At 61.8% G+C, this 24,417-nt stretch overlaps 5 protein-coding genes across 14 annotated transcripts; 2 read left to right on the top strand and 3 right to left on the bottom strand.

Annotated features, from left to right (window-relative positions):
- Nucleotides 1-122: 122 nt before the first annotated feature.
- On the bottom strand, nucleotides 123-1,317 carry Mrps34 (mitochondrial ribosomal protein S34). The gene is made up of 3 exons (XM_048332034.1): nucleotides 1,000-1,317; nucleotides 545-587; nucleotides 123-451 (listed from the first exon to the last, which is right to left on the bottom strand). Exons 1-3 carry the CDS (start codon nucleotides 1,315-1,317, stop codon nucleotides 165-167), a joined length of 648 nt encoding a protein of 215 aa, XP_048187991.1. The 3' UTR covers nucleotides 123-164.
- Nucleotides 1,318-1,389: 72 nt separating this feature from the next.
- Eme2 (essential meiotic structure-specific endonuclease subunit 2) lies at nucleotides 1,390-21,361 on the top strand. Of its 3 annotated transcripts, XM_048332023.1 has the most exons (9): nucleotides 1,390-1,618; nucleotides 1,735-1,865; nucleotides 2,159-2,254; nucleotides 2,878-2,969; nucleotides 3,215-3,302; nucleotides 3,616-3,731; nucleotides 3,828-4,017; nucleotides 4,100-4,316; nucleotides 21,344-21,361. In XM_048332023.1, exons 1-8 carry the CDS (start codon nucleotides 1,390-1,392, stop codon nucleotides 4,265-4,267), a joined length of 1,110 nt encoding a protein of 369 aa, XP_048187980.1. In that variant the 3' UTR covers nucleotides 4,268-4,316; nucleotides 21,344-21,361. The 3 variants fall into 3 exon arrangements, with proteins under 3 accessions (XP_048187980.1, XP_048187982.1, XP_048187981.1); XM_048332025.1 differs by lacking the exon at nucleotides 21,344-21,361 and having other exon boundaries at nucleotides 4,100-4,732; XM_048332024.1 differs by lacking the exons at nucleotides 1,390-1,618; nucleotides 1,735-1,865; nucleotides 2,159-2,254; nucleotides 21,344-21,361 and having other exon boundaries at nucleotides 2,641-3,302; nucleotides 3,644-3,731; nucleotides 4,100-4,732.
- Nucleotides 4,741-10,200, bottom strand: LOC125340406 (SPRY domain-containing SOCS box protein 3). Of its 7 annotated transcripts, none has more exons than XM_048332020.1 (8): nucleotides 10,148-10,183; nucleotides 9,314-9,364; nucleotides 9,050-9,187; nucleotides 6,352-6,529; nucleotides 6,082-6,269; nucleotides 5,906-6,008; nucleotides 5,707-5,832; nucleotides 4,741-5,489 (listed from the first exon to the last, which is right to left on the bottom strand). In XM_048332020.1, exons 3-8 carry the CDS (start codon nucleotides 9,173-9,175, stop codon nucleotides 5,149-5,151), a joined length of 1,062 nt encoding a protein of 353 aa, XP_048187977.1. In that variant the 5' UTR covers nucleotides 9,176-9,187; nucleotides 9,314-9,364; nucleotides 10,148-10,183; the 3' UTR covers nucleotides 4,741-5,148. The 7 variants fall into 7 exon arrangements, with proteins under 7 accessions (XP_048187977.1, XP_048187976.1, XP_048187974.1 ...); XM_048332019.1 differs by lacking the exon at nucleotides 10,148-10,183 and adding an exon at nucleotides 9,815-9,963; XM_048332017.1 differs by lacking the exon at nucleotides 9,314-9,364 and having other exon boundaries at nucleotides 10,148-10,200.
- LOC125340411 (cytosolic Fe-S cluster assembly factor NUBP2) lies at nucleotides 10,500-13,384 on the top strand. Of its 2 annotated transcripts, XM_048332029.1 has the most exons (7): nucleotides 10,500-10,598; nucleotides 11,051-11,169; nucleotides 11,356-11,554; nucleotides 12,213-12,367; nucleotides 12,486-12,596; nucleotides 12,779-12,848; nucleotides 13,090-13,384. In XM_048332029.1, exons 1-7 carry the CDS (start codon nucleotides 10,583-10,585, stop codon nucleotides 13,233-13,235), a joined length of 816 nt encoding a protein of 271 aa, XP_048187986.1. In that variant the 5' UTR covers nucleotides 10,500-10,582; the 3' UTR covers nucleotides 13,236-13,384. The 2 variants fall into 2 exon arrangements, with proteins under 2 accessions (XP_048187986.1, XP_048187987.1); XM_048332030.1 differs by lacking the exon at nucleotides 10,500-10,598 and having other exon boundaries at nucleotides 11,075-11,169; nucleotides 11,312-11,554.
- LOC125340404 (insulin-like growth factor-binding protein complex acid labile subunit) lies at nucleotides 14,215-17,490 on the bottom strand. The gene has a single exon (XM_048332013.1). It carries the CDS (start codon nucleotides 16,669-16,671, stop codon nucleotides 14,614-14,616), a length of 2,058 nt encoding a protein of 685 aa, XP_048187970.1. The 5' UTR covers nucleotides 16,672-17,490; the 3' UTR covers nucleotides 14,215-14,613.
- Nucleotides 21,362-24,417: the final 3,056 nt, after the last annotated feature.

The raw sequence follows: 24,417 nt of genomic DNA, 5'->3' as shown, positions 1-24,417 counted from the left end.
AGGGGCCGGCCGCTCCCCGCCGTTATCCGGCTGCCACGGAGGACGGGGCGGGGGGGGGGAGGGGGGAGGCGCCCAGGGCCGGGGATGTCACTCCGCCAGAGTTCAGGGCCTCCGTACGAGAGGCAGGTGGGCGCCGCGGCCCAGTCCGCCCGCGGTCCCAGCAGTTAGACCTGGGTGCCCTTGGCCTTGGACTTCCTCCGAGCAGGGTAGTCCCAGGGCACCACACCCGCTCTCTCGAGGCTCAGCAGCGGCTCCGCGACGCTGGGGTCCCCGTTTTTCTGCCTCTCGGCCAGGATCATGGCGCGGAGTAGAGGCGGGTAGGGCACCGGGCTCAAGCTGCCCTCGGGGGCCGGCGTGGCCGTGGTAAAAGCCTCCTCCTCGTGCTTGGGCACCAGCCGCCAATCGTGGTACATGACCTGCTCGATCTCCCGGGCCTCGTCCTCGGTGTGCCCTGGGGACGGTGCACGGGACCGAGTGAGGGGCCGCGGACTGGGCTCCTCTCCAGCCCATCACCCGTCACCACAGCGCCAGCCCCCGGCCTTACCCTTGAAAGTCAGGACGCCCCAAGCCTTCCCGTGGTCCAAGTTCTGCGGAGAGAAGGGGCTCGACTTAGCAAAGCCCCTCGTCCCGGGACTAGCGGGGCAGGGGAGACGGAGACTGGGACAGGGACTGGCGGGGCGGGGGGGACGGAGACTGGGACAGGGACTGGCGGGGCAGGGGGGACGGGGGCTGGGACAAGGACTAGCGGGGCAGGGGGGACGGGGGCTGGGACAGGGACTGACGGGGCAGGGGGGACGGGGGCTGGGACAGGGACTGACGGGGCAGGGGGCACGGGGGCTGGGACAGGGACTAGCGGGGCAGGGGGCACGGGGGCTGGGACAGGGACTAGCGGGGCAGGGGGCACGGGGGCTGGGACAGGGACTGACGGGGCAGGGGGCACGGGGGCTGGGACAGGGCCTGGCGGGCAGGGGAGAAGGCGGCTCGGGGCCGGGGGCTCACCTGGGCCGTGTAGTCAGGTTGCACGCGGGTGAGGCGCCAGTAGCACGGCTCGTCGTGCTGCCACAGCCAGGACTTGCGCGTCACCAGGCGGCCCAGGCCGAAGGCGGGGAGGCGGGCGAGCAGCTGAAGCAAGCGGCTCTCGCGGCGCACGTCGGCCCAGGCGCGCACCGGCAGCTTGCGGCCCGTCAACGGCCGCGTCAGCGTCTCGTAGTCCAGGGCGTAGCGCTGCGAGTCGCGCGGCCGGTTCCGCTGCTCGCGCAGGGCGCGCACGCGGCGGGCCAGCTCGGCGATCAGCCGCGGCCTGGGCTTCCGCGCCATAGCTGCTTCCAAGCCCCGCCGGAAGTCGCGTTTCTGCAGGCCCCGCCCCGGCCGGAAGCGGGAGGCTGGGCCATGGCGGAAGTGCGGCCCCCGGGGGTCGCGGGCTCGCGCCGGGGCCGGGGGCGGGGCGGAGGGCCAGGCCCGCGGCGTGCCCCCACCTGGGAGGTCTCGGACTCTGACACGGAGGGCGCAGTGCCCGCGGCCGGGGAGCGCGGGGCCGCGGCCGGGGAGCGCGGGGCCGCGGCCCGGGCTCCACGTCCCGAACGAGTCCTTAGGAGCCTGGTGGTGTGCGTGGACCCAGGTGCGGGCGCGGTGCGGGTGGGGCCTGGGGCGGCCCGGGAGGGAGCGGGGGCACCTGCAACTGGTCCTGGCCCTTGCGGGGAAGGAAAGGGGTGACCGAGCTGTCCCCGCGTCCAGCGGTCCTGGAAGACGCTGGCGCCGACATCCTGATGGAGGCCTTGGGTGCGCTGGGCTGCGAATGCCGCATCGAGCCGCAGCGCCTGGCCCGCAGCCTGCAGTGGAGCCGAGGGTCCCCCGACCCCAGTGCCGTGAGTGTCTCTCTGCATCCCGCCCAGGGCCGGCCTCGGCCCCAGGTCTCACTGCTGGCTGGAGATGAAATGCTGCCCTTGTCCAGCCGCACGGAGGGATAAACCGAGATTGTACCGAAGCCACAGGCCCAGCATGGGAGAGTGCCCAGGCGGCTGTGCACGCTGTAGAGAGGTCCTGGAGGGGCCTGGGCTTGGCTGTGGAGGTGCCCCAGGGCCTGGTGTCAGCTAGGCAGCATGGGCCGAGGCCCTGCACGTGAGCCCAGGGGTCGACAGTGCCTCTAATGTTCCCACAGGTGCCTTCTGAGGTGCCAACTGAAGATGGGCAGGAACTACTGCTGCTGCTGCTGGAGCCCCAGGAGTTTCTGCTGGGCGTTGCCCAGTTGACCCAGGTAGTGGAGAGAATACATCTTTCCCTTGCACTGTGGGACTGAGTTCCCAGGGACTGGCCCAAGCACCTGGGGTCAAAAACCCCAGAGGTACTGAGGGTGAAATGAGGAAGCCTGCTGGGTGCTCGCTCAGGCACAGAGTGCATCCTAGGTCATTGGGAAGCTGGGAGTCAGGAGGTGAACCCCTGAGAGAGGTCTGGGGCTTGGGCTGGAATTATCTAGGCAGAGCCACTGAAGGCCAGGACCTGGGGGAGGCCTTTTTTGGCTACTCAGTAGCCTTGACCAGTGCAGAAACAGCATGAGTTAATTCAACCCTTTGTGAGCCCCCTGGATCTGAGGGCCAGCATTTGTTGAACATCTACTTAGGAACCAGAAAAGGGTCAGGTTCAGGCACAGCAATAGTCTAGGAACTAGTTCCAGAACTGAGGCTGTTAGGCACTCTAAAACCTCCTTGGCCTAGTGGGCAGGGGTTGGGGGAGTGAGGCACAGAGTTGTTTTCTGCAGAGCTGGCTAGGCAGAGGGAAGACCTGCCAACTTCCCTCCAGTCATCTTCCTGCAGATGGGTGGGGAAGTCTATGGCTTGCAGCTGCAGCCCCCATGGCCGACACCCATGCTCTTGCCTACAGGTCTCAGGCCTACCTTCCTCCGTGCCCTGGATTTCCCCTGAGAACCCCAGCTGCCCCCACCTGGCTGTCATCGGCCTGGATGCCTACCTCTGGTATCAATGACCCTAACCCCACAGGGCCAGCAGGGAAAACAGGACTCCTCCTAGGGGCTGCACAGCCAAGTCCACCACCCTGCATACGCCACAACACAGGCAGCCATGGAAGTCCACCAAAGGGCTGTGTGCCCAAGCTGGGCAGGCGGAGGGGCTTTAGTACAGTATCCAGCCACCCTACCACCCAGGCTTTGGGAGTGGGTAGCAAAGGGGATGTGGGGATCTGGAAGATCACTTTTGCTCAGGTCTCCACGTCCCAGTGCCCAACAGCAGCTGGAGAATCCATCAGTGGCCCAGCAGGAGGCAGCCATTGGCTGGCCAGAGGTGGAAGAGGTGAGTGCCAGCCTGAGCTGATTGGCTCCGACCACTGGCCTGGAAGAGGGCTCCGTGGCGTGGGGCTGGGAATGTGGCTTAGGGGTAGACTGCTCGCCTAGAATGCATGAAGCCCTGGGTTTGATTCCTCAGCACCACATAAACAGAAGAGGCCAGAAGTGGCACTGTAGCTCAAATGGTAGAGTGCTAGCCTTGAGCAAAAAGAAGCCAGCAAACAGTGCTCAGGCCCCAAGTCCAAGCCCCAAGACTGGCCAAAAAATAAAGGAGGGCTGCGCAGGTTTCCTCCAGCCCTGCTCACTCTCACCCTCCCCAGGCCCTCGTGCTCCTCCAACTCTTGGCAGACATGGACGTGCTGCTGGTGGCCTCGTGGCAGGAGCTGAGTCAGCATGTGTGTGCGCTCACTAAGGCCCTGGCCCAGCGCCCAAGCAAGTAAGGAAGGAAGGGGCTGCTGTGAGGGGTGGGGCTCTGCTGAGCCCACTGCAGGTAAGCAGGCTCTAAATCCTCTTGGTTCCCCTCCTGTCTCAGGCAGTACCGAGACACCCAGGCCTTTGCCTTCTGCACAGCAGGGCGCTGGGCCTCTGGCCAGCGAGTGACCAGAGATGGCTCAGGACTCCAGGGAGTGTGGTGGAGGCAAATTAGACAATTTAATCGCGTCAGCCCAGCTGTAGCTGAGGCCATCGTCACTGCCTTCCCCTCCCCGCGCCTGCTGCAGGAGGTGAGTCCCCCCAGCCTGCCTGTCCTCCCAAGTGTGGACCCGTCTCCAAGGCCTTCCCTGCTCATTTCTGCACCTGCCCTAGGCCCTCACTGCCTGCAGCTCGGAACAGGAGCGCCTGGGCCTCTTGGCTGACCTCCCTGTGAATGCCCAAGGTGGGCGACCCCGCAGGGTGGGCCCCGACCTCTCCCGCCGTATCTGCCTCTTCCTGAGCACCACCAACCCTGACCTCCTGCTGGACCTGGGGTCTTGACCATGCCTGCAGGATTCTTGTGGCCCGTGAGCAAGACAGAATACATACACACACACACACACACACACACACACACACACGCCTCTGGGATAGGCCAGCAAGACTGGACCCTGACAGGCTGGCAAGGGGGTTAAGCACACCTTTACAGTAAAGACTGGGGTGAACTCAGCCCCTGGTTGTCAGGTAGGAGCTGAAGAGGTAAGGGGTGGCGCCCCTTGAGGGCAGCAGCCAGTCAGGGGCCCTGCTGTGGGAGCTTGGTGAAGGGCTGCAGGCCCAGGTGGGAAGTCAGAGGATTCAGAACAGTACCCTAAAATGCAGCCCCTCAGAGGCCTGGGGCGACGTGCATGGGGAGCAGCAAGAGGGAATCTCGAGGGAGAACTGCCTGCCCCTCCCAGGCTGGACCCCAGAGGAAAAGCACGGGAGCTGGGCCGCCAGGCCTGGGCGGGGCTCTTTAATCTTACAGCAGGAGACGTCAGCCCCATGTCTGCTGCAATTGTTGGGAACCTCCGCTGAAGACAGCGGGCAACATGCAGGGCAAGTCAGAGAAACCAAGGCCCAAAGGGCAGGGGAGCCTGTGAGGCAGGAAGAGCCGACCAAGATCCATGGACCCTTCCCTGGGCTGCCCGCCTCCTTGGCTCACAGGCCAGGCCCTGCAGCAGCCCCAGGCAGAGGGGGGCTCCAAGGCCAAGGCAGCAAGTTGGCCTGGGACCCTGGCAGTGTGTCCCTGGAGGTCCTGGAGAAAGAACTGTCCTGACCTCAGGCCACATGGGGACAACCCCAGCAGACCTCAGCCAGCTCCTCCATTTCCTACTGCCCTAGACAGGCCTGGAGGCCAGAATGGGCATCCATGCCCCCCCGGGGGGGGGTGCCCCAGGAGAAGGTCAGGTCCGTCGGCAGCGCTTCCTCTGGCAGGGCCTGGTGTCGGGATGGGGGCTGGGTGCGTCAGCGCTGGGCACGGGCGCGGGGGGCTGGCGGTGGCTGCAGTTCATGCTCAGGACCCAGCCCAGCTTGTTGTGCAGCACCTGCTTGAGGCCGGGGGGCAGGGGCAGGCCCTCCAGCGTGTCACCCGAGTCCGGCCGCAGCTGGCGCAGGCGGTAGCAGCAGAGGTACTGCAAGGAGGTGGTGCTGGCACAAGACCGAATCACCTTCATGCTGCTCTTGGCCGCCGTGGAGCACACCATTGGGTAAAACCGCTTGTTCTGCAGCTGGGTGGCCGCCACGCCTGGAAGGGAGGCACAGCCTGAGTTGGGCTGAGGACTCGAGGAGGGCCTCAGCCCTCCCAAGGCTGCCCAAGGGGAGCAGTGTGCACCATGAGCCAGGACACCCAAGTCAGTGCTGGTCTGGTGATTCCAGCCCTGCCCAAAGACCCTGGCCTTGGCTCCCCCCTGTGGCTTGCCCAGCAGGCCCCCTTTCTTTGGGGTGTCCTGCGGCGCTGTTACCTATGCGCTTCCTGTTCTTGAAGAAGGTCAGCGTCCCGTGCCAGGTGTCCAGGTGCACACCGATGATGGAGCCCTGGCCAAAGCGCGAGGAGAAGCTTGTCTTGTCACCCTTGTGGTGGAGCAGCCCTAGGGATACCCAGGCAGGGGGAGGTGAGCCCAGGAGGTGCCTGGTGCCCGCCCACACCCCAGCCATACGTACCAGTGTATGAGAGGCCCCAGCTGTCCTCGTCCCTGCCCAGCAGGCTGCAGAAAGTGTGGTGGTATTTGTCCAGGTCCACATCCGATGTCCCGATGCCCACCATCTGGGAACAGGGGGGCTGGCAGAGGGGCCTCGGCCAGGCCTCTGCACAGCCACCCTCAGCCGGGGCCACTTACCATGTCAGTGCCATAGACGGGCGAGGTCATCTTGATCTCCCAGAAGTGCTGGCCCTCCCCCAACTCCTTGGTGCCACGGATGGCAGCAGTGCCACAGCTGTACTCCACGTGGAAGCTGACCTGGCGCTTGTCACAGCTCAGCACAGTGGCCGAGGACTTGCTCAGGTCATCCCAGACCCAGTCGAAATCTGCAGGGCAAGGAGAGGTCCAGGCTGAGAGCCGCGCATGTGGGCGCCCCTAGGCCCTCCCTGCCCCCCTCAGGCTGCTCACGCTCGTCCTCCTCCCCGCAGCGGCAGTCCTTGCTGCGGTGAGTCGGGTGCAGGCTGCTGCAGAAGGCCGGCTCGCTCTGGCCCTGGCAGTCACAGAAGGATTCGCCCGTCACGGGTACGGCACTGGGGATGGACGTCGGCAGGGACGAGCACTCGGGGTCAGAATCTGAGTCGCTGTGCTGGAGGGAAAGGCAAGCTGTGCCCAGCTGCCAGCTGCCCCTTCCTCCACCCACACAGGCTGTACTGCCTCAGGCCTGCCAGACATCCTGGAGTCCCAACTCTCTGCAACCATTAGGCCCTGAAGACCCATGCACAGCCGCAGTAGGGCCATCGGCTCTGTCCTCCAGCCTTTTCAAGCAGCTCTGGGATCTCAGGTCAACTACAGCCCCAGCTCTGCCAGCCAGGGCTGGTGTGGCCCTAACAAAGACCCTGGTGTGCACCCCAGCTGGCTCTGCACGGAGAGGGGCTCCACCACACAAGACTTTGGCTCTGGTGCCTGGACCAGCCTGCCCAGGAAGATGTAATCAGCCTCAGCAGCCTCTGCCTCTATAAAATGACCTAAAGACCTTTGACCTCAGCAGACCCTGCTACCTCTGCTGCTTGGGAGCATAATCGGTGTCCACTCCCCCCCCCCCATCCATGTCCATCCATTTCCTGGCCATATCCACCCACTCCCTGACCCCAGCCATGTCTACCCAGGCCCCGTCCACACCTCCCCAGCCCTGGCCATGTCCAGCCACCCGGGCTCCCTGTGGTGGTGCCGTGTTGTTCCCTGCACCCTTCCTGGGTGGAGGTGCTGAGGGCTGCAAGGTGCACTTCCTCAATCTCATCACTTGTCTGAGGCTCTCTGTTCTGCTCTCTGCCCCTCCCTCTAGCCTGTAAGCCCCTTTGGGAGGGGCCCAGGTGGGGGGCCATAGGGGAAGGAGGTGAGTAGGGTGCTGACATCAGGACATATGGAGGGGGTCTGTGTCTCCTGTCTGCTGCCCAGGGTGGGCCTGTCCCCCAAGACAGCCTGAAGTGAACATGTGCTCAGGAGCCTACTGGAACAGCTGTCCTGCCCCCATCAGGATGGCCTGAAAGACTGCCATGACTGCATAGAAGTCAGTGGAGGTAGACTGGCCTTGTTCCTGGTCCTGAGTTCAGGGACAGAAGGAAAACTGTATATTGTTCAGCCTAACTGGCCAGATGAGCCCTCAGCACCTGCCCACACAGTGTACTGCAGGAGACCACTCATAACCTACCCACACAGTGTACCGCAGGGAACCCCCTCACCACCTGCCCACACAGTGTGCCACAGGGGACCCTCACTGCCTGCCCACACAGTGTACCTCAGGGAACCCCCTCACCACCTGCCCACACAGTGTACCACAGGGGACCCTCACTACCTGCCCACACAGTGTACCTACAGCATGGGACATTTACCACCTGTCCACACAGTGTACCGCAGGAGACCCTCACCACCTGCCCACACAGTGTACCGCAGGAGGCCTTCATCACCTGTCCACACAGCGTACAACAGGGGACCTTCACCACCTGTCCACACAGTGTATTACCGCAGGAGACCCTCACCACCTGCCCACAGAATGTACCTGGAGAGGGACACTCACCACCTGCCCACTCAGTGTATCACAGGGGACCCTCACCTCCTGCCCACACAGTGTACCACAGAGTGATCCCGCACCACCTGCCCACACAGTGTACTGCAGGAGACCTTAACCACCTGCCCACACTGTACCACAGGAGACCCTTACCACCTGTCCACACAGTGTACTACAGGGGACCCTCAGCACCTGCCCACACAGTGTACCACAGAGGACCTTCACCACCTATCCACACAGGGTACTGCAGGCCTATTAGGTGACAGCGTGCAACCAGCATGTGTGTGTCACTACCCAGCCCTGACACACCACATCGCACAGCCATGAGCCTGTGAGGGAGGGCACAGGCAAACAGGCTGCTCTAGGCCAGGTGGTCAGGACAAGAATGCCACGGGCATGACAAGAATGCAGGCCAGCCTCTCCAGCTCGAGGATCCAGGGAGGGCCTGGGACGCTGCCCACCAGGTCAGTAAACCCATGGCTTCCAGTTTTCTCCTCTGGCCTGGTGGTCCCACAAAGCTCTCTGAGAGTCTACTTCTACCTTGACACCTGACCAGGCTAGAGTGCAGCACAGGGAGGTTGAGAGAAGACACAACTGAGGCCAAGCCAAACTCAGCCTGAGACCCCTCAGGAAGCCAATGGAGAAGCAGTGTCCTGATAGCACATACGGCCTGGCCCACAGCCCCACTGCAGAGATCAGCATAGAACCTGCACGCTCCCCAGCCGCCTCTGCACCTGGGCCCTCCTCAGCTCAGGGAGCTGGGGGTGGGAATTTGATCTTCAGGAATCACAAGTTCTTACACATGTGTATTGAACGTGAAGTGAACAACACCTTGCGGTGGAACAAGCATCTCCACGGGCACTGACCAAGCAAACAGTAGGACCTCAGGAAACTGAATGACAGAGAATCTGTGACACACGTGACCAGCAGTGGCCTCTCCATACTGTACTTGTCACAGGACAGGCTGGGTAGAAGGGCCTGTCCTGTTCCTCCCTTCTATGGGCCCTGACTGTCCTTTACCAAACCAAAGAAACCTTGAGGAGCATGGCGTAAACAGGAGGCAGCCCCATTCCCTGGCTCCCTGCCCTGAGACCAGCCTACCTGGCCATCAGAGTCATAGCCCCAGTTAGTGGTGCCTGTTAGAGCCACAGCTCGGGCATCAGCATCTCGACGGGCTGCGCTCAGGACAAAACGCCAAGCCCGGCTGCTCCGGGGACGTCTGGCCATGGTGAAGAGGACCTGGAAGAAAAGTCCTGAGCTGGAAGACAAGCTGCCGTACCTTCACGCCTCCCCAGTTCCGGTGCCCTGCCCCTGACGCTTTGCCGATGCGGACCCACCCCCCAAGAAGTTCCATGGCCTCCATACCTGGCCAAGGAACTCTTCAGATACCCATACCTGGCTCCAGTATCTGAGCACCTGGATCAAACCCAGGTAGACGGTGTGAATCAATACCCAGATGCCCATGACTGTGGACGCCTCCCAGCCATCACCGGCTTACACTGGGCGCCACGCTCCCCTCAGGCACCCCACACCTGACTTGCTCCTCCTCCGCTGCCCATATGGACGAATGGCATCATCGACCTCCACTTCCTCATGCCAGACACAGAGCAATCACCCACCCGCCACACCTTCCCGCCACACGTGAGGCTGCGGGCCGGCTGGCGGGGGGAGGGGGAGGCGGGCCGCCGCCTCGGGTCGAACCAACCGCGCCGCCGCCCAACCCTCTTCAAATCTGCGTGGCTCGCCATTGTTCTCCGGCTCAGACCGAAGGCTCTAATGGCTCCTCTGCTCCCCGCGTGGGCAGCCCGTCCTCCGCGCCCCTTCCAGGCCCCACTTCCAGCCCAGGCCGCCCGCGCCCGGCCCCACCTGGCCCCGGGCACCCGCGGAGGGGAAGAGCGCTCGGGCCCGCTCTGTCGTCACGGAACCCACAGGGTCTCCGGGGCCCGCCTTGGGCGCTGAACAGGCGAGCGGCGGCGGCCCCCGGGGCGCGGCCCGCAGGGCCGCAGGGGCTTCCCACGCCCCGGGCTCGCGGACCTCAGCTCCGGGTGATGCTGCCGGCAATGATGGATCCCACGGCGCCCGCCCGGCTTCCCGCGCACCCGCCCAGAAAAACAAAGGACGGCGGGCCCGCCCGCCCGCCCGCAAGGTCAACGCGCCGGGGCCGGGGCCGGGGCCGGGGCCGGGCCGGACGCCGCTCACCTGCCGCCGCCGCGCTCCGCCGGCCGTGACCCACTTTCCGCTCCGGCCTGGACGTAAACAATCCCCGCCCCCCGCGCCTCATTGGCTAGGAGGCGGGAGCGCCCAGCCGGCGCTCCGCACCGGGCGGGTCTTTGAAATCGAGGCTTGTCCAGAGGTTGCAAGTCCCGCCAATCCTGAACACTCCTCTTCAATTGGTCGTTGCTCGAAGGGGGCGGAGCGAGCCTCGCACGTCTATTGGACGGGGATGCGGAAGTGAGTCCAACTCCTTTGCGTCATCTGCGCCGGAACCTGAGGGCACGGGAACTCCCGGAGGACCTAATTGGCTGAGGGGATGGCCTGCACCTATCAAAAGGGAAAGGAGGCGGGCTTGTTCCGCCCATTGGCCTAACGACTCTGCATTCGGACTGGAAGCCGCTGAGCGCTGTGTGCGGCGGCATGGAGGCGTCCGCTGGTGAGCTCGCGGCTCCTGGGGTGTCTTTGTGGGCTTGGGGAAGCCGTACTGACTCGGGAGAGATACGAGTCGCGGAGCGGGTATGGGCTGCGGCGTACGCGTCCCGGCGCCGCCCTAGTCTCCTGGAGGTCGGGGGCGCGTCCGGGCCGCACCGGTGAGGGCGGCGGCTGCGGGGTCGCCGAGCCGGCCACCTCTCCACGAGCTCCGCTCAGCTGTGAGGAGTCACCGTCCGCACGCCGCCTCGTAACCGGACAAGCATCCCGTTAGCTCCCCTGCGGAGGGGCAGGTCGAGGACTTGGCTGTCGCCTCCGCGCTCTCACCGGCCCTCGCGTGCGACTCGGGTGCTTCTGCTCCGCTCCGGTCTTCGCCATAGGGTCTCCGTAGTTCAGATCGGAGGAGGGCCAGGGTTGTGCGCAGCCACCTCCAGCCTCGCACCTCCTGTTTCTCACCAGAGCTGGGGAACCTGGCAGGTGTTCGGCACATCATCCTCGTCCTCTCAGGAAAAGGGGGCGTCGGGAAAAGTACCATCGCCACCGAGCTAGCCCTGGCGCTACGCCACAGGGGCAAAAAGGTGAGGCCCCTGCGCAGCACTAAGTCTTGTGGCTCTTTCAGCACCCAAGGTTGAGTGATGGCCATCTCTCCCGCCTGCCACTTGGGGTCTTTTCCAGAGCCACTGCTGCTGCCTAGACCCCACCCCCCCCCCTTCCCCGCAGGCTTCTCTCCACCCCCGGGTGTCTGAGCCCTATCCGCCTCACAGGTGGGGATCCTCGACGTGGACCTGTGTGGCCCTAGCATCCCACGAATGCTCCAGGCCCAGGGCCGGGCCGTGCACCAGTGTGATGGTGGCTGGGTGCCTGTGTTTGTGGATCAGGAGCAAAGCATCTCCCTCATGTCTGTGGGCTTCTTGCTGGAGAAGCCGGATGAGGCTGTAGTGTGGCGAGGCCCCAAGAAGAACGGTAATGACCCTGTTCGGGAGCAGGAGCTGGTGGCTCCTCTGGTACCTCCAAGGGGACCCTGTGCTGTCCTCCCTGTCTCCTGGCTACTGCATCTGGCAGAGCCTAGCCCTAGCCTTGGAAAACCACCTTCTCCCACAAACACTGAGCTGCCAATCAGGCTGTGCTCCTGTGCTCAGGAGGAGCTGCAGTCAGCATCACCTCATCCACCTATCAGGCTCTCTGGGGTGACCAAGACTGAGAACCCAGTGGATGGCTCTGGTTGGCACCCTTGTGAAGCCACTGGCCCCAGCATCTGTCTCTTGGTTATGAGGGGAGGGCTCCACTCAGCAGACCTGTACAGAGCAGAGGTGGGGGCCAGCAAGTACAGGAGGCAATTGCTCCTAATGGGCTGCTGAGCGCTCCAGTATTCCCTGCAGTGCGTTTTCCTGGAACTTGGGCAGCAGGTGCTGCTAGGAATGCCAAGGTTCCCTCCTGGCCTGGGTGTTGGTGGGAATGAATTACCAGTCCCCACAGGGTGGGGATGCTGAGCACTGGGGAGCAGGGACTGCTTGGGAGGAGGACAGGTGCTGCCTCCTGCTACCCCACTCACTGCATGAGATGAGGTCCTGCCTTCCCCAGCCCCTTCCTCATGAGCAGCCCATATCCTGGATCTCCACAGCCCTGATAAAGCAGTTTGTGTCCGATGTGGCCTGGGGGGAGCTGGACTACCTGGTTGTGGACACACCGCCCGGGACCTCTGACGAGCACATGGCTGCGGTGGAGGCCCTGCGCCCTTGCGGGTCGCTGGGCGCCCTGGTGATCACCACACCTCAGGTAGGCCCCTTGCATGTGCAGCCTGTTTGTTGGGCTGTCCCAGTGGTCCTCTCAGCCTATGACTCCTTACTTAGCTAAGTTTGCTGCAACCTGGCCTGTCTGGCCTCTCCCTCTCCAGGCTGTGTCTGTGGGGGATGTGAGGCGCGAGCTGACCTTCTGCAGGAAGACAGGGCTGCAGGTGCTAGGGGTTGTGGAGAACATGAGCGGCTTCACCTGCCCACACTGTGCTGTGAGTCCTGGTGGGTGTGTCCTGGGTTGGGCAATTGGAGGCACCAGGGAGGAGCAGGGGTTCCAAGGAGGTGGGTGACCCCCCCCCCCTCAGGGCAGGTTGGTAACTGCACAAAGCCAGAGGATGCTGGCACCACATGGGGGACAAGTCTGCAAGCTTGCCCTTCACGGCCTGTCTCCTAGGAGTGCACCAGCATCTTCTCCAGGGGCGGCGGGGAGGAGCTGGCCCAGCTCGCTGGAGTCCCTTTCTTAGGTAAATATGGAGACACACTTGCTGGGGTCCCAACTCCTCCCTCCTGGGCCCCTGAAGTGGGTGGGTCTGAGTTCTGGAGAGGGAAGGTGCTGTGCTTACCCTGGCTGCCCACTGCGTCTCTGAGTGTGGATGACGAGGGTTCCAGGGGTGACCGTGAGAGGCAGGACCCTGCCCGACAAGACGCCAGCAGCCTGGGCTCCTGGCTGCTTGCAGTGCCCAGATGCTACCTCCTCTCTTGTAGGCTCTGTGCCCCTGGACCCTGAGCTCACCAGGAGTCTGGAGGAGGGCCGTGACTTCATCCAGGAATTCCCCAAGAGCCCTGCGTTTTCTGCACTTACCTCCATAACCCAGAAAATTCTGGACAGGACACCCACTCTGCTCTCCTGATGAGACCCCATGGCCGTCCCCCGGGTACTGCTGAGAGCTCGGCTTGCAGCTTCTAAGAACTTGTGGGACAGAGGTCCCCGGAGTGGCTCCCAGGACCTGCAGAGGCTGGCCCAGTTCTCCTAGCTAGCCCAGCCTTTGTTCGGTGTTTTTAGTGGTGTCTTGGCAGAGCCAGATGCCTGTGGCTGAGAACATCTCGAGTGTTGGTACCTTAAGATGATATCAGGCTCAGCCACCAGCCCGTGGCCTTCAACCAGCATTGGTTTTGGCCAAATAAGATGATAGGCTGCTTCTGAAAGCCAATGTCCTCACTGTCCACAAGCCCTGAGATCCCTGGGCGACCATGTAGGCCTGTGTTGATGGAGCATTCCAGAGAGCAGTGACCCATCCAGGGTGTCATAACCCTGTGGGAACCTGCCATTAAACCTGTCACACCAAGGTGGTTGCAACCCTCAGACCAGTGTCCCGGGTGAGATGGCTTTTGCTTCCTGCTGCTCTGGGGCAGCACCAGGCTTCACATTCAGGCCTCCGAGGCTCCGGGAGGATGCCATAGTCTCCATGTCAGTGAGATTCTGTGGTGTCAGACACCTTGGTGTCTGCCCCTCATGGCACACTAGAGACCTGAAGCAGAGCCAGCGCCCAGGGCAGCCCTGCGGATGGAAGTGCATCCCAGGCCCTTCCCCCAAAACCTGCCTCTGAGCCACACGCAGCCAGCTCCTGTTTCTTAAGAGGGAGCTTGCGGGCCTCTGGACAAGACTTGTGGCCCGCACCCATACTAGCCAGCTGTGTTCGGCAGAAGCTGCCCTGCCCACCATCATGGCTGTGCCCTCTTGCCCTGGCCAGGAAGCCTGTGAGAGTACTGCCTGATTCCAGCTCTGGCTCTGGAGAAGGGCACGAAGCTGAGGTTTGGGGTAAGTGCCACAGCTACAGTGATGGGGAAGGGTGCCGGGCCAGCAAGCATGGAGTGCACAGGACTGGAGGAGTGGCTCCTGAGACCACCAAGGCACAGGCTTCACACTTAGGCAGAGAGCCAAGAGGAAAAAGGGAGGTGGACGGGGGACCCCAGGTGATGCCTCCCCTGTATCGCATAGCTCACTGTCACGTGCCATGGGTCTTGTACACTTTTAATGTTTGCCCAGAGAGTCCCCACCCTCTGGCCAAGCCCTGGGCACCTGTCTGTTCCCACTGTCCCATGCCCACTGCCCTGTGCTCATTCCCACTGTCCCTGTGCCCATGCCCACTACACTGGGCTCAATCCCACTGCCTGAGCCCAGGCCGCATAGCTGCCAAGGCCGTCTGTCTCCTGTGAGTGAAGAGCTCGTCCTTCTGGGAACAGCGAGGCCTCTTCCTGACCACGGGACAGGCCACGCGGGGACCCTGGTCAGCAATGTGCAAAGTGTTCCTCAGGGACATCCCGCAGGTCCAGGCCTAAGACGCTCGCAGGGCTGGCACAAGTGATGTTGTTGTGGGTGTACGTGGGCTGGCAGTCGTCCCCCTCGCACCTGGCCTGCACAGAGCGGGGCACGACACCGGGGTTGTGCAGGGCGAAGTCTCGCAGCGCCTTGAGGGGGCAGCGGCAGTCCCAGGGGTTGCCCTCCAGCCACAGGCGCTCCAGGCCAAGGGCTTGTGGCAGGAATGTGTGCAGGGAGTTGTTCCTCAGGCTGAGGTAGTGCAGGCGCCCCAGCGGAGAGAAGAGGCCGTCAGCCAGGGCCTCCAGGAGGTTGTGCGAGAGGTCCAGCCAGAAGGCCCGCCGCAAGGGGCTCAGGAGGCCAGGAGACAGCGTGGCCAGCCGGTTGTGAGAGAGGAGCAGGTACTCCAACTGGCTGAGGCCCTGGAAGAGTCGAGGGGGCAGGTGCGTGAGCTGGTTGGACGTGAGGTCCAGCTCCAGGAGCTCTGGCAGCACGGCCAGGCTCTGCTCGTGGATGCTGGAGATGCTGTTGTCCCTGAGGAAGAGCCTGCGCAGCCCGGCGAGGCCGGCGAAGGTGTGCGCACGCACGCGGCCCAGGCAGCTGCTCTCCAGGTGCAGGCTGTGCAGCCGGCCCAGGCCCTGGAACACCTGCTCAGGGAGGCTGCGCAGACAGTTGCCCGAGAGGTTCATGACGGCCACATTAGCAAGGCCAAGGAACGCGCCCACCTTCACCTCCTGGATCTGGTTATCATTGAGCGCCAGCACTTCCAGCTGCCCCAGGCCTTCGAACGTCTTCTCCGCCAGCTGGCGGATGCGGTTATGGCTGAGCCGCAGCTCCTCCAGGAAGTGGAGATCCTTGAACGTGCGGGGCCGGAGGCCGGCGATGGCGTTGTGTGCCAGGCGCAGGACGTGCAGGCCCAGCAGGCCAGGGAAAGCGTCCTCCAGAAGGCCAGAGAGGCGGTTATGGGACAGGTCGAGCCAGCGCAGGGCCTTCATGCCCAGGAAGGCCCCAGGCGCCACTGCAGCAATGAGGTTGCGGTCCAGGTAGAGCTTCTGGAGCCGGGGAAGCTGCACGAAGATGTTGGCCTTGACGCTGCGCAGCGCGTTCCTGCTCAGGTCCAGCTCCCGCAGCTCGGTCAGGCCGCAGAAGAGCGCCGGCTGCAGGTAGGCCAGCTTGTTGCCAGCCAGCACCAGCTCACGCAGGTTGCCCAGGCCCTGGAACACGGCATCGGGCAGCACCACCAGGCTGTTCCAGCCGAGGTGGAGGTCCCACAGCTGGGCCAGGCCCCGGAAGAGGCCCTCTTCCAGCCGGGTGAGGAGGTTGTTGCCAAGGCTGAGGGAGGCCAGGCCCGGCGTGTGTGCAAACACTCCGGCAGCCAGGGTCCGCAGCCGGTTCCGCTCCAGGTGCAGGTGGTACAGGTTGTGCAGGCCCAGCAGCGCCTGGGGCTCCACGCGGCTCAGCTGGCTGCCCTGCAAGTTGAGGAAGTCCAGGCCTGAGAGGTTCCGGAAGGCCGCCGGGGGAATGGAAGAGAGGTTGTTGCCGTCAAGCCACAGGGCCTTGGTGCCATCCGGGATGCCGTCAGGGAGCCGGGTGAGGTTCCTGGCGCTGCAGAAGACGCTGAGCTCCCCTGTGTAGTCGTCATGGCCGCAGGTACAGGCAGCCGGGCACTGCAGGCCCTCTGGGTCCTCTGGGGTGCCAGGCTCTGCCCCCTCCAGGCCATGGGGACCCAGTGCCGCCCAGGAGAGCAGCAGTGCCAGCAGGGCCGTGGCTCCTGTGGGGAGAAGGCTCGGTGAGGGGCGCCAAAGCAGTGCTGGTCCTGGTTTCATTGGATCTTCCCAAGTCTTGGTTTCATTGGAAACAGCCCTGGTCGTCTTAATTAGATCCTGGGCAGTAGCCGGCAGGACGACCCAGCTCAGGGCACAGAAGCTGACTGCGTCTTCCCGCCCCATGGAACCGGCACTGCTGGGGACACTGGGGGCTTGGTGCTGAGGCATCCTGGGCCCCTCTTGTGAAGCTGTGTGGCAGTCCATGTCACCAGAGGTATGCACGCAGGCCTAGCCAGGCTGCCACGTTGGCCTGGGAGATAGAGGGGACCAAGCTGCTAGCCAAGATCTGGTCATTTCCAGAACATTCTAGAGTTGACCTGGATGGTGTATTTACTTGTTGCTCATGGTGGCTGGACAATGAGCCAGAAACCCCTGCCCCATAAGCAGTGGGTTAGTGGAGAGTGGGACACAGGCCTCGGGCAGATGGGGACCCCATATTGCCCTCACTGGGCATCAGGCCCCAGTGACCCAGCTAGCAGTGCCCTATACCTGCGCTGGGTGCGGCGCACGCAAGGTCTCCGCCAACCTCCCACCGCTGCTCTTCACTGTGACCAGGCAGCTAGCAGTGGTCCCAGGTCCTGACTCGGTGGGCTTGTCCCAGGTGTCCAGTGGCACCCTCACACCCTCTCCTAACCATCCGGGCCAGGCCCAGAGAGAAAACGCTGGCAGGCAGCGCCCTGCTCAGCCCCCTTGCTGTGTGGGCCCTGAGGGGCATCCAGAGAATGCTCATCCCCACAACCCCGTGCCACCAGGGAGGAGGGAGCAGAGACCCCTGCGGCCAGCCCAGCCCACTGTGCCCAGCCACCCACCAGGAGCCTCCCCACGGGCGGCCACCCTCACAGCCAGCGTCCTCACCTCTCCTCAGGGCCATCTCATGCAGTGGACTGCCGGCTGCAGGGGACGAGGGCGGTCTGCTGGGCCGGCAGCTCCTGCCCTCTGGATTCCCCCACTGTTGGGACAGCCTGCTGGCCAGCCCTGCCCCATGCTCCTGGCTCCCTTAACCCCTTAGTGCTGGGCAGCCACAAATCCCTTGGGTACAAGTTGCGTAGGGAAGGTGGGAGGGGCCTGGTCAGCCTAGAGCCACCACCTGGGCCCAGGATGGGCGGGGAATCCTCCAGGGCGCTCATCCTGTCCAGAGCGCCCGGCAGACAGGCTGGGGTGAGAGGTGGGGGCAGAGGTCCCCCTGGAGTGGCTTTCAGGGGTATAGTGGCCACAAGCAGCTTGGGGTTGAGAATCTTCCCCCACTGAACTCCACATATCAAAAGGCTATGTTGGGCTAAGCTGGCACTGCATTTCCAATGCCCCAGTTGTCAGCCCACTGCCGCCCCTCCCATCTGCCGGTGCCGCCTCACCCCCAAAGCCCCGCCAGTCAGTCTGGCATGCTCCCCAGCTGGGGTTTCCCAACAGCCTGAGTGGGCCCCATTGGTGCTACTAGGCCCAAGGGGCTGCTGAGGGCTCAGGCTCAGCTTCCATTGACCTCGAGGTCGGCTGTCTGACAGCTGCACCTCCCCCAAGCCTCTTCTAGGAATGCCTGGCAGGGTGGCCAGCATGTTTGCCTTTCCCCAGGACTGGCTGAAGAGAGGTGAGAAGGCAGTGGGTCTGTGGCCCAGCAGACAGCCCACCCCTGCTCCCCTCGGAGGCCACAGGGTCGCAGGTCAGGCCCTGGCCTAGTGGGCTGTCATACCTGGTGAGGCCGGAAGCCGGGGGTCCCTGGCCTCCCTCAGCCTTTGTGGAACCATGCCTCTGCTCCCTGCAGGGCTGAGTGGGTGCCGTGTGGGCCTCAGCCAGGAGCCCAGGAGCCCCTCCAGCCCTGTCCTTTCATCCTGGCTGGGGCTGGGAACATATGAGCATTGGAGGGACACACACAAAAGGATCACGTCTGAAGATGGACAGCATCGGGGGGTCCAGGGGACTCGAGCCCACTGTAGGTGAGGCAGAGAAGGTAGGTCGAGGGCATTCCCCAGGTCATTCCTCAACCTCTTCTGAGAAATTATAGATCTGAAGGGAGAAAGTCCACACCCAGAGCCACAGAGCAGTTTACACAGCAGAAAGTGCGGCCTCAGCAGGCTGCGGGCCAGCAGCCTGGCCTCTTCTGGGAAGGAGAGCCAGGCTGGAGCAGGGAAGTAGGGCTAAGTGGACTGGGAAAGGCTCTGTTGCTGTGGGCAGGATTGGGATGGCTGTCAGACTCGAATCGGCTCCTCCTGCCCCCTGCTCTCAGCAGTGGTCCCTGTTGGGGGGGGGCTGCATTGCAGAGCACCTGTGACAGCACCAGGCAGGGCCGGGCCTTCACCTCACCCCTTCTATGGGCTGCACAGAAGTCTGCTCATGTCCTTGGCTCCTCCCACAGGCCTTTTCCATCAGTGCCACCGAGGGCTGGGGCTGCAGCTGCGGGACTGTGTGTGTGTGTTTCTGACACACAGGGCATGTGAACAGCCACAGTAGTTCAGACTTGGGGGTGCATGTGCCAGCACTCCCATGTTGCTGCTGTGTTTTGCCTCTTGTGGCTTGGGCCTCCTTGTTTTCTGTCCCATCTTTGAGGACACTGAGCCTTGTCATAGGCTGGTTGGATGCCAGGTCCTACTGTAGTTCATTTTTAAGTGGCTGCCAATTTCGATTTGGTTGTGTGTTGATCTGATTTTTTTTTTTTTTTTTTTGCCAGTCCTGGGGCTTGAACTCAGGGCCTGAGCACTGTCTCTGAACTACTTTTTTGCTCAAGGCTAGCACTCTACCACTTGAGCCACAGCACCACTTCTGGCCTTTTCTACATTTGTGGTGCTGAGGAATCGAAACCAGGGCTTCACGTATACGAGGCAAGCACTCAACCACTAGGCCATATTCCCAGTCCTGATTCATATTTTTAAAAGGCTGGATATTGTGGCTCATACCTGTAATCCTAGCTACTTGGGAAGTGGAAATCAGGATGTATGAGAGCAGCCTGGGCAAAAAGTTACTAAGAACCCAGAGAACACGGTGGCTGTAATGGGAGCAATGAGAAGCCAGGGAGGAATCCAAGGCCCACCAGGCAGAGAGCAGACTGCAAGGGGGAGGTACTGCCCCACAAGGGTCAAATGCAAGCCCTCTGTCAGGCGTGGTGCAAGTGTTCCTCTTGTGCTGTAGGTGGCGCTGTGTGGGGGCATGTTGTGCCAGTACCAAGTCTTCAATGCAGTGCTTGGCTTTCTTTTTCTCATAGCTGGACCTCAAGCTCAGCTTGATGGCTAATTGAGATTGAATCTCACAAAACTTTTCTGCCCAGGCTGGCCTTGGACCACAGTCCTGAAATCCTGGCTACCTGAGTAACTAGGACTACAGGAATGAGCCACCAGTGTCTGGCTAAGATGTTAGACATTTCTTGATGTACCTAGTGGCCATTTGTACTTTTAAGGTCTCTCCCTGTCCCTATTAATTACTCTTTTGGTGCCCTTTTTATATTCGTTTCAATCCTTTGCTTGGTGAAGAGTTGGCAGAGATTTTCTCTGTGGATTGTTTGTATAATGTTACTGTTCCCTAACTGGAGTCTTCGTCAGAGAGGTTTGAGCATGTTTCTCGGCCCCAGTCGCTCCCTCAGACCTCATGTCTCCCATGCAGCCATCTGTCCCGGGCTCCTCTGGACGTTCTGATGTTTTCTCACCAGCTAAGAGCAAAACCGTAAAGCAAAGCCAGAGTCGGGCACAGTAGTCTCACCACCGGCAGTCCAGCACTTGTGAGGCTTAGGAGAGAAGAACCCTGAGTTAGAAGCCTGGCCTGGGCTCCATAGCAAGACCCCAATGGAACTGAAAACCCACTGCTTCTTTGCCGGGCTGCCCTAGAGAGACAACACAACTCACGGTAGGCATATGTGGATGTTTATATTGTGATCTTGGTGTAGCTTTTTGGTGGTGGTGGTGTTGATCATGAGGCTTGAACTCTGAGGGGTCCTGTCCCTGAGCTCTTTTTTTTTTTTTTTTTGCCAGTCCTGGGGCTTGAACTCAGGACCTGAGCACTGTCCCTGGCTTCTTTTGCTCAAGGCTAGCACTCTACCACTTGAGCCACAGTGCCCACTTTTGGCTTTTTCTGTGTATGTGGTACTGAGGGAATCAAACCCAGGGCTTCCTGCATGCTAGGAAAGCACTCTACCACTAGACCACATTCCCAGCCCCTGTCCCTGAGCCCTTTTTGCTCAAGAGCTAGTGTGCTACCACTTTGAGCCACAGCACTAGTTTCACTGGTGGTTAATTAGACATTAAGCATCACACTTTCCTGCCTGGCCTGGCTTTGAACCACTATCCTCTTATCTCAGTCTTCTGAGTAGCTAGGATTATAGGCGTGAGCCACTAGTGCCTGACTTGATGTATCTTTTAAAGCTTTTACTAAACAGTCATTTTATAATGTGCTGTGTTGCTTTCCTCCTTTACCTCTGTCTAGGCTGAAAAGGTTTTGTGCAAGTGTGCCGGATGGGGTCAGTGACCGGGTTATCTGTGTGTCTGACACAGTTCTAGCCCATGAGAATCCATACACAGCGCTCCCGCAGTGTGCGAGCTGGAGTCTTGGTGAATACGTGGGCCTGGGCATTGGCTGGCACTCCCAGGGTCACGCTGTGCCGGCTTCTCCGAGCACAGTTCATTCAAGGATCTTCCACGCTACATCCTGGAGCAAAGCCCCTCAGGGAGGTCTTGTCTCCACAGCCATGTTCCAGCCGAGCCTGTGCTCCTCTGTTTGCACACTGTCCTAGGTGGACATCGTCCTGGAAGGGACAGGGAGCCCCTCTGTGTCTCAGGTCGATTCTCAGAAGTGGAATTGCTATTGCCACTGTTACTGCTGCTTTATGAACCTCTTCCACAGTGGCTCTCATTCTAGTGTGAACAGGGCAGCCACTCCTCCACCCATGTACACGTGCAAGCATGTGCACACGCATGCACAGCTGGGTCTCTACTTTGTAGCGTGGTGTTTGTCTGTTCTGATGGGGTGGCATCTTCGTTGCAGAAGCAGTGTGTCCAAGTCTTTGCTATTGTCCCTGTTCTTGTAAGTGAGTTATGAAACTGTCGTGCATCGCAGACTTTGTGTGCTTCAGATCACTAGATGTAAGGCTCATAAATACTGTTCCAAGGCTGTGGCTTCCGTGTGACAGGCAGTCCTTGTTTGAATGCAGTACCCCCTGCTGATGAAGCTGATGCTGTACCACTCAAGCCACCCCCAGCCCTAAGCAGTGTCTTTGAAAGCGAACGTTTCTTATTAGTGAAGCCAGTCTATGGCTTTCCTCTTGTAAGGCCCTGCTTTGGGTGTCACATGTAAGAATTGCTGAGCCAAGAGGGGGTGGCAGTTCCTCTGGGCAAACAAATCAGTGGGGAAGCTGGCGGAGGCTGAGGAGAACCAGGAAAACGAGGAAACACACTAGCCCAGGGGAGACGCAAGTGTGGAGACCAGAGGCGATGCAGAGTCTGAAAGTGGAAGTTATGGGAATAAATACTTTAAAGTTTTTCTCTTATAAATACGCATTAGAGTGCAATCTGATCGCACAAGCTCAGGGCTCTGAAATTAATTTAAATTGAAAATTAATACTGGATTTCCTGCATAATCAGCAGGGCAGTCGGTTACCTAAGGCCCCCAGGGTCCCGCGAGAGGCGGCCCCTCAGTCCCGGGGCACCTTGAACTGGTCCACACAGCGTACAACAGGGGACCTTCACCACCTGTCCACACAGTGTATTACGCAGGAGACCCTCACCACCTGCCCCACAGAATGTACCTGGAGAGGGACACTCACCACCTGCCCCACTCAGTGTATCACAGGGGACCCTCACCTCCTGCCCACACAGTGTACCACAGAGTGATCCCGCACCACCTGCCCACACAGTGTACTGCAGGAGACCTTCACCACCTGCCCACACTGTACCACAGGAGACCCTTACCACCTGTCCACACAGTGCACTACAGGGGAACCCTCAGCACCTGCCCACACAGTGTACCACAGAGGACCTTCACCACCTATCCACACAGGGTACTGCAAGGCCTATTAGGTGACAGCGTGCAACCAGCATGTGTGTGTCACTACCCAGCCCCTGACACACCACATCGCACAGCCATGAGCCTGTGAGGGAGGGCACAGGCAAACAGGCTGCTCTAGGCCAGGTGGTCAGGACAAGAATGCCACGGGCATGACAAGAATGCAGGCCAGCCTCTCCAGCTCGAGGATCCAGGGAGGGCCTGGGACGCTGCCCACCAGGTCAGTAAACCCATGGCTTCGTTTTCTCCTCTGGCCTGGTGGTCCCCACAAAGCTCTCTGAGAGTCTACTTCTACCTTGACACCTGACCAGGCTAGAGTGCAGCACAGGGAGGTTGAAAGAAGACACAACTGAGGCCAAGCCAACTCAGCCTGAGACCCCTCAGGAAGCCAATGGAGAAGCAGTGTCCTGATAGCACATCGGCCTGGCCCACAGCCCCACTGCAGAGATCAGCATAGAACTGCACGCTCCCCAGCCGCCTCTGCACCTGGGCCCTCCTCAGCTCAGGGAGCTGGGGGTGGGAATTTGATCTTCAGAATCACAAGTTCTTACACATGGTGTATTGAACGTGAAGTGAACAACACCCTTGCGGTGGAACAAGCATCTCCACGGGCACTGACCAAGCAAACAGTAGGACCTCAGGAAACTGAATGACAGAGAATCTGTGACACACGTGACCAGCAGTGGCCTCTCCATACTGTACTTGTCACAGGACAGGCTGGGTAGAAGGGCCTGTCCTGTTCCTCCCTTCTATGGGCCCTGACTGTCCTTTACCAAACCAAAGAAACCTTGAGGAGCATGGCGTAAACAGGAGGCAGCCCCATTCCCTGGCTCCCTGCCCTGAGACCAGCCTACCTGGCCATCAGAGTCATAGCCCCAGTTAGTGGTGCCTGTTAGAGCCACAGCTCGGGCATCAGCATCTCGACGGGCTGCGCTCAGGACAAAACGCCAAGCCCGGCTGCTCCGGGGACGTCTGGCCATGGTGAAGAGGACCTGGAAGAAAAGTCCTGAGCTGGAAGACAAGCTGCCGTACCTTCACGCCTCCCCAGTTCCGGTGCCCTGCCCCTGACGCTTTGCCGATGCGGACCCACCCCCCAAGAAGTTCCATGGCCTCCATACCTGGCCAAGGAACTCTTCAGATACCCATACCTGGCTCCAGTATCTGAGCACCTGGATCAAACCCAGGTAGACGGTGTGAATCAATACCCAGATGCCCATGACTGTGGACGCCTCCCAGCCATCACCGGCTTACACTGGGCGCCACGCTCCCCTCAGGCACCCCACACCTGACTTGCTCCTCCTCCGCTGCCCATATGGACGAATGGCATCATCGACCTCCACTTCCTCATGCCAGACACAGAGCAATCACCCACCCGCCACACCTTCCCGCCACACGTGAGGCTGCGGGCCGGCTGGCGGGGGGAGGGGGAGGCGGGCCGCCGCCTCGGGTCGAACCAACCGCGCCGCCGCCCAACCCTCTTCAAATCTGCGTGGCTCGCCATTGTTCTCCGGCTCAGACCGAAGGCTCTAATGGCTCCTCTGCTCCCCGCGTGGGCAGCCCGTCCTCCGCGCCCCTTCCAGGCCCCACTTCCAGCCCAGGCCGCCCGCGCCCGGCCCCACCTGGCCCCGGGCACCCGCGGAGGGGAAGAGCGCTCGGGCCCGCTCTGTCGTCACGGAACCCACAGGGTCTCCGGGGCCCGCCTTGGGCGCTGAACAGGCGAGCGGCGGCGGCCCCCGGGGCGCGGCCCGCAGGGCCGCAGGGGCTTCCCACGCCCCGGGCTCGCGGACCTCAGCTCCGGGTGATGCTGCCGGCAATGATGGATCCCACGGCGCCCGCCCGGCTTCCCGCGCACCCGCCCAGAAAAACAAAGGACGGCGGGCCCGCCCGCCCGCCCGCAAGGTCAACGCGCCGGGGCCGGGGCCGGGGCCGGGGCCGGGCCGGACGCCGCTCACCTGCCGCCGCCGCGCTCCGCCG

This window comes from Perognathus longimembris, chromosome 23 (genome assembly GCF_023159225.1).
Source record: "Perognathus longimembris pacificus isolate PPM17 chromosome 23, ASM2315922v1, whole genome shotgun sequence".
In the NCBI taxonomy this organism is placed as follows: Eukaryota; Metazoa; Chordata; class Mammalia; order Rodentia; family Heteromyidae; genus Perognathus; species Perognathus longimembris.
This window is presented reverse-complemented; position numbering and strand designations above follow the sequence as displayed.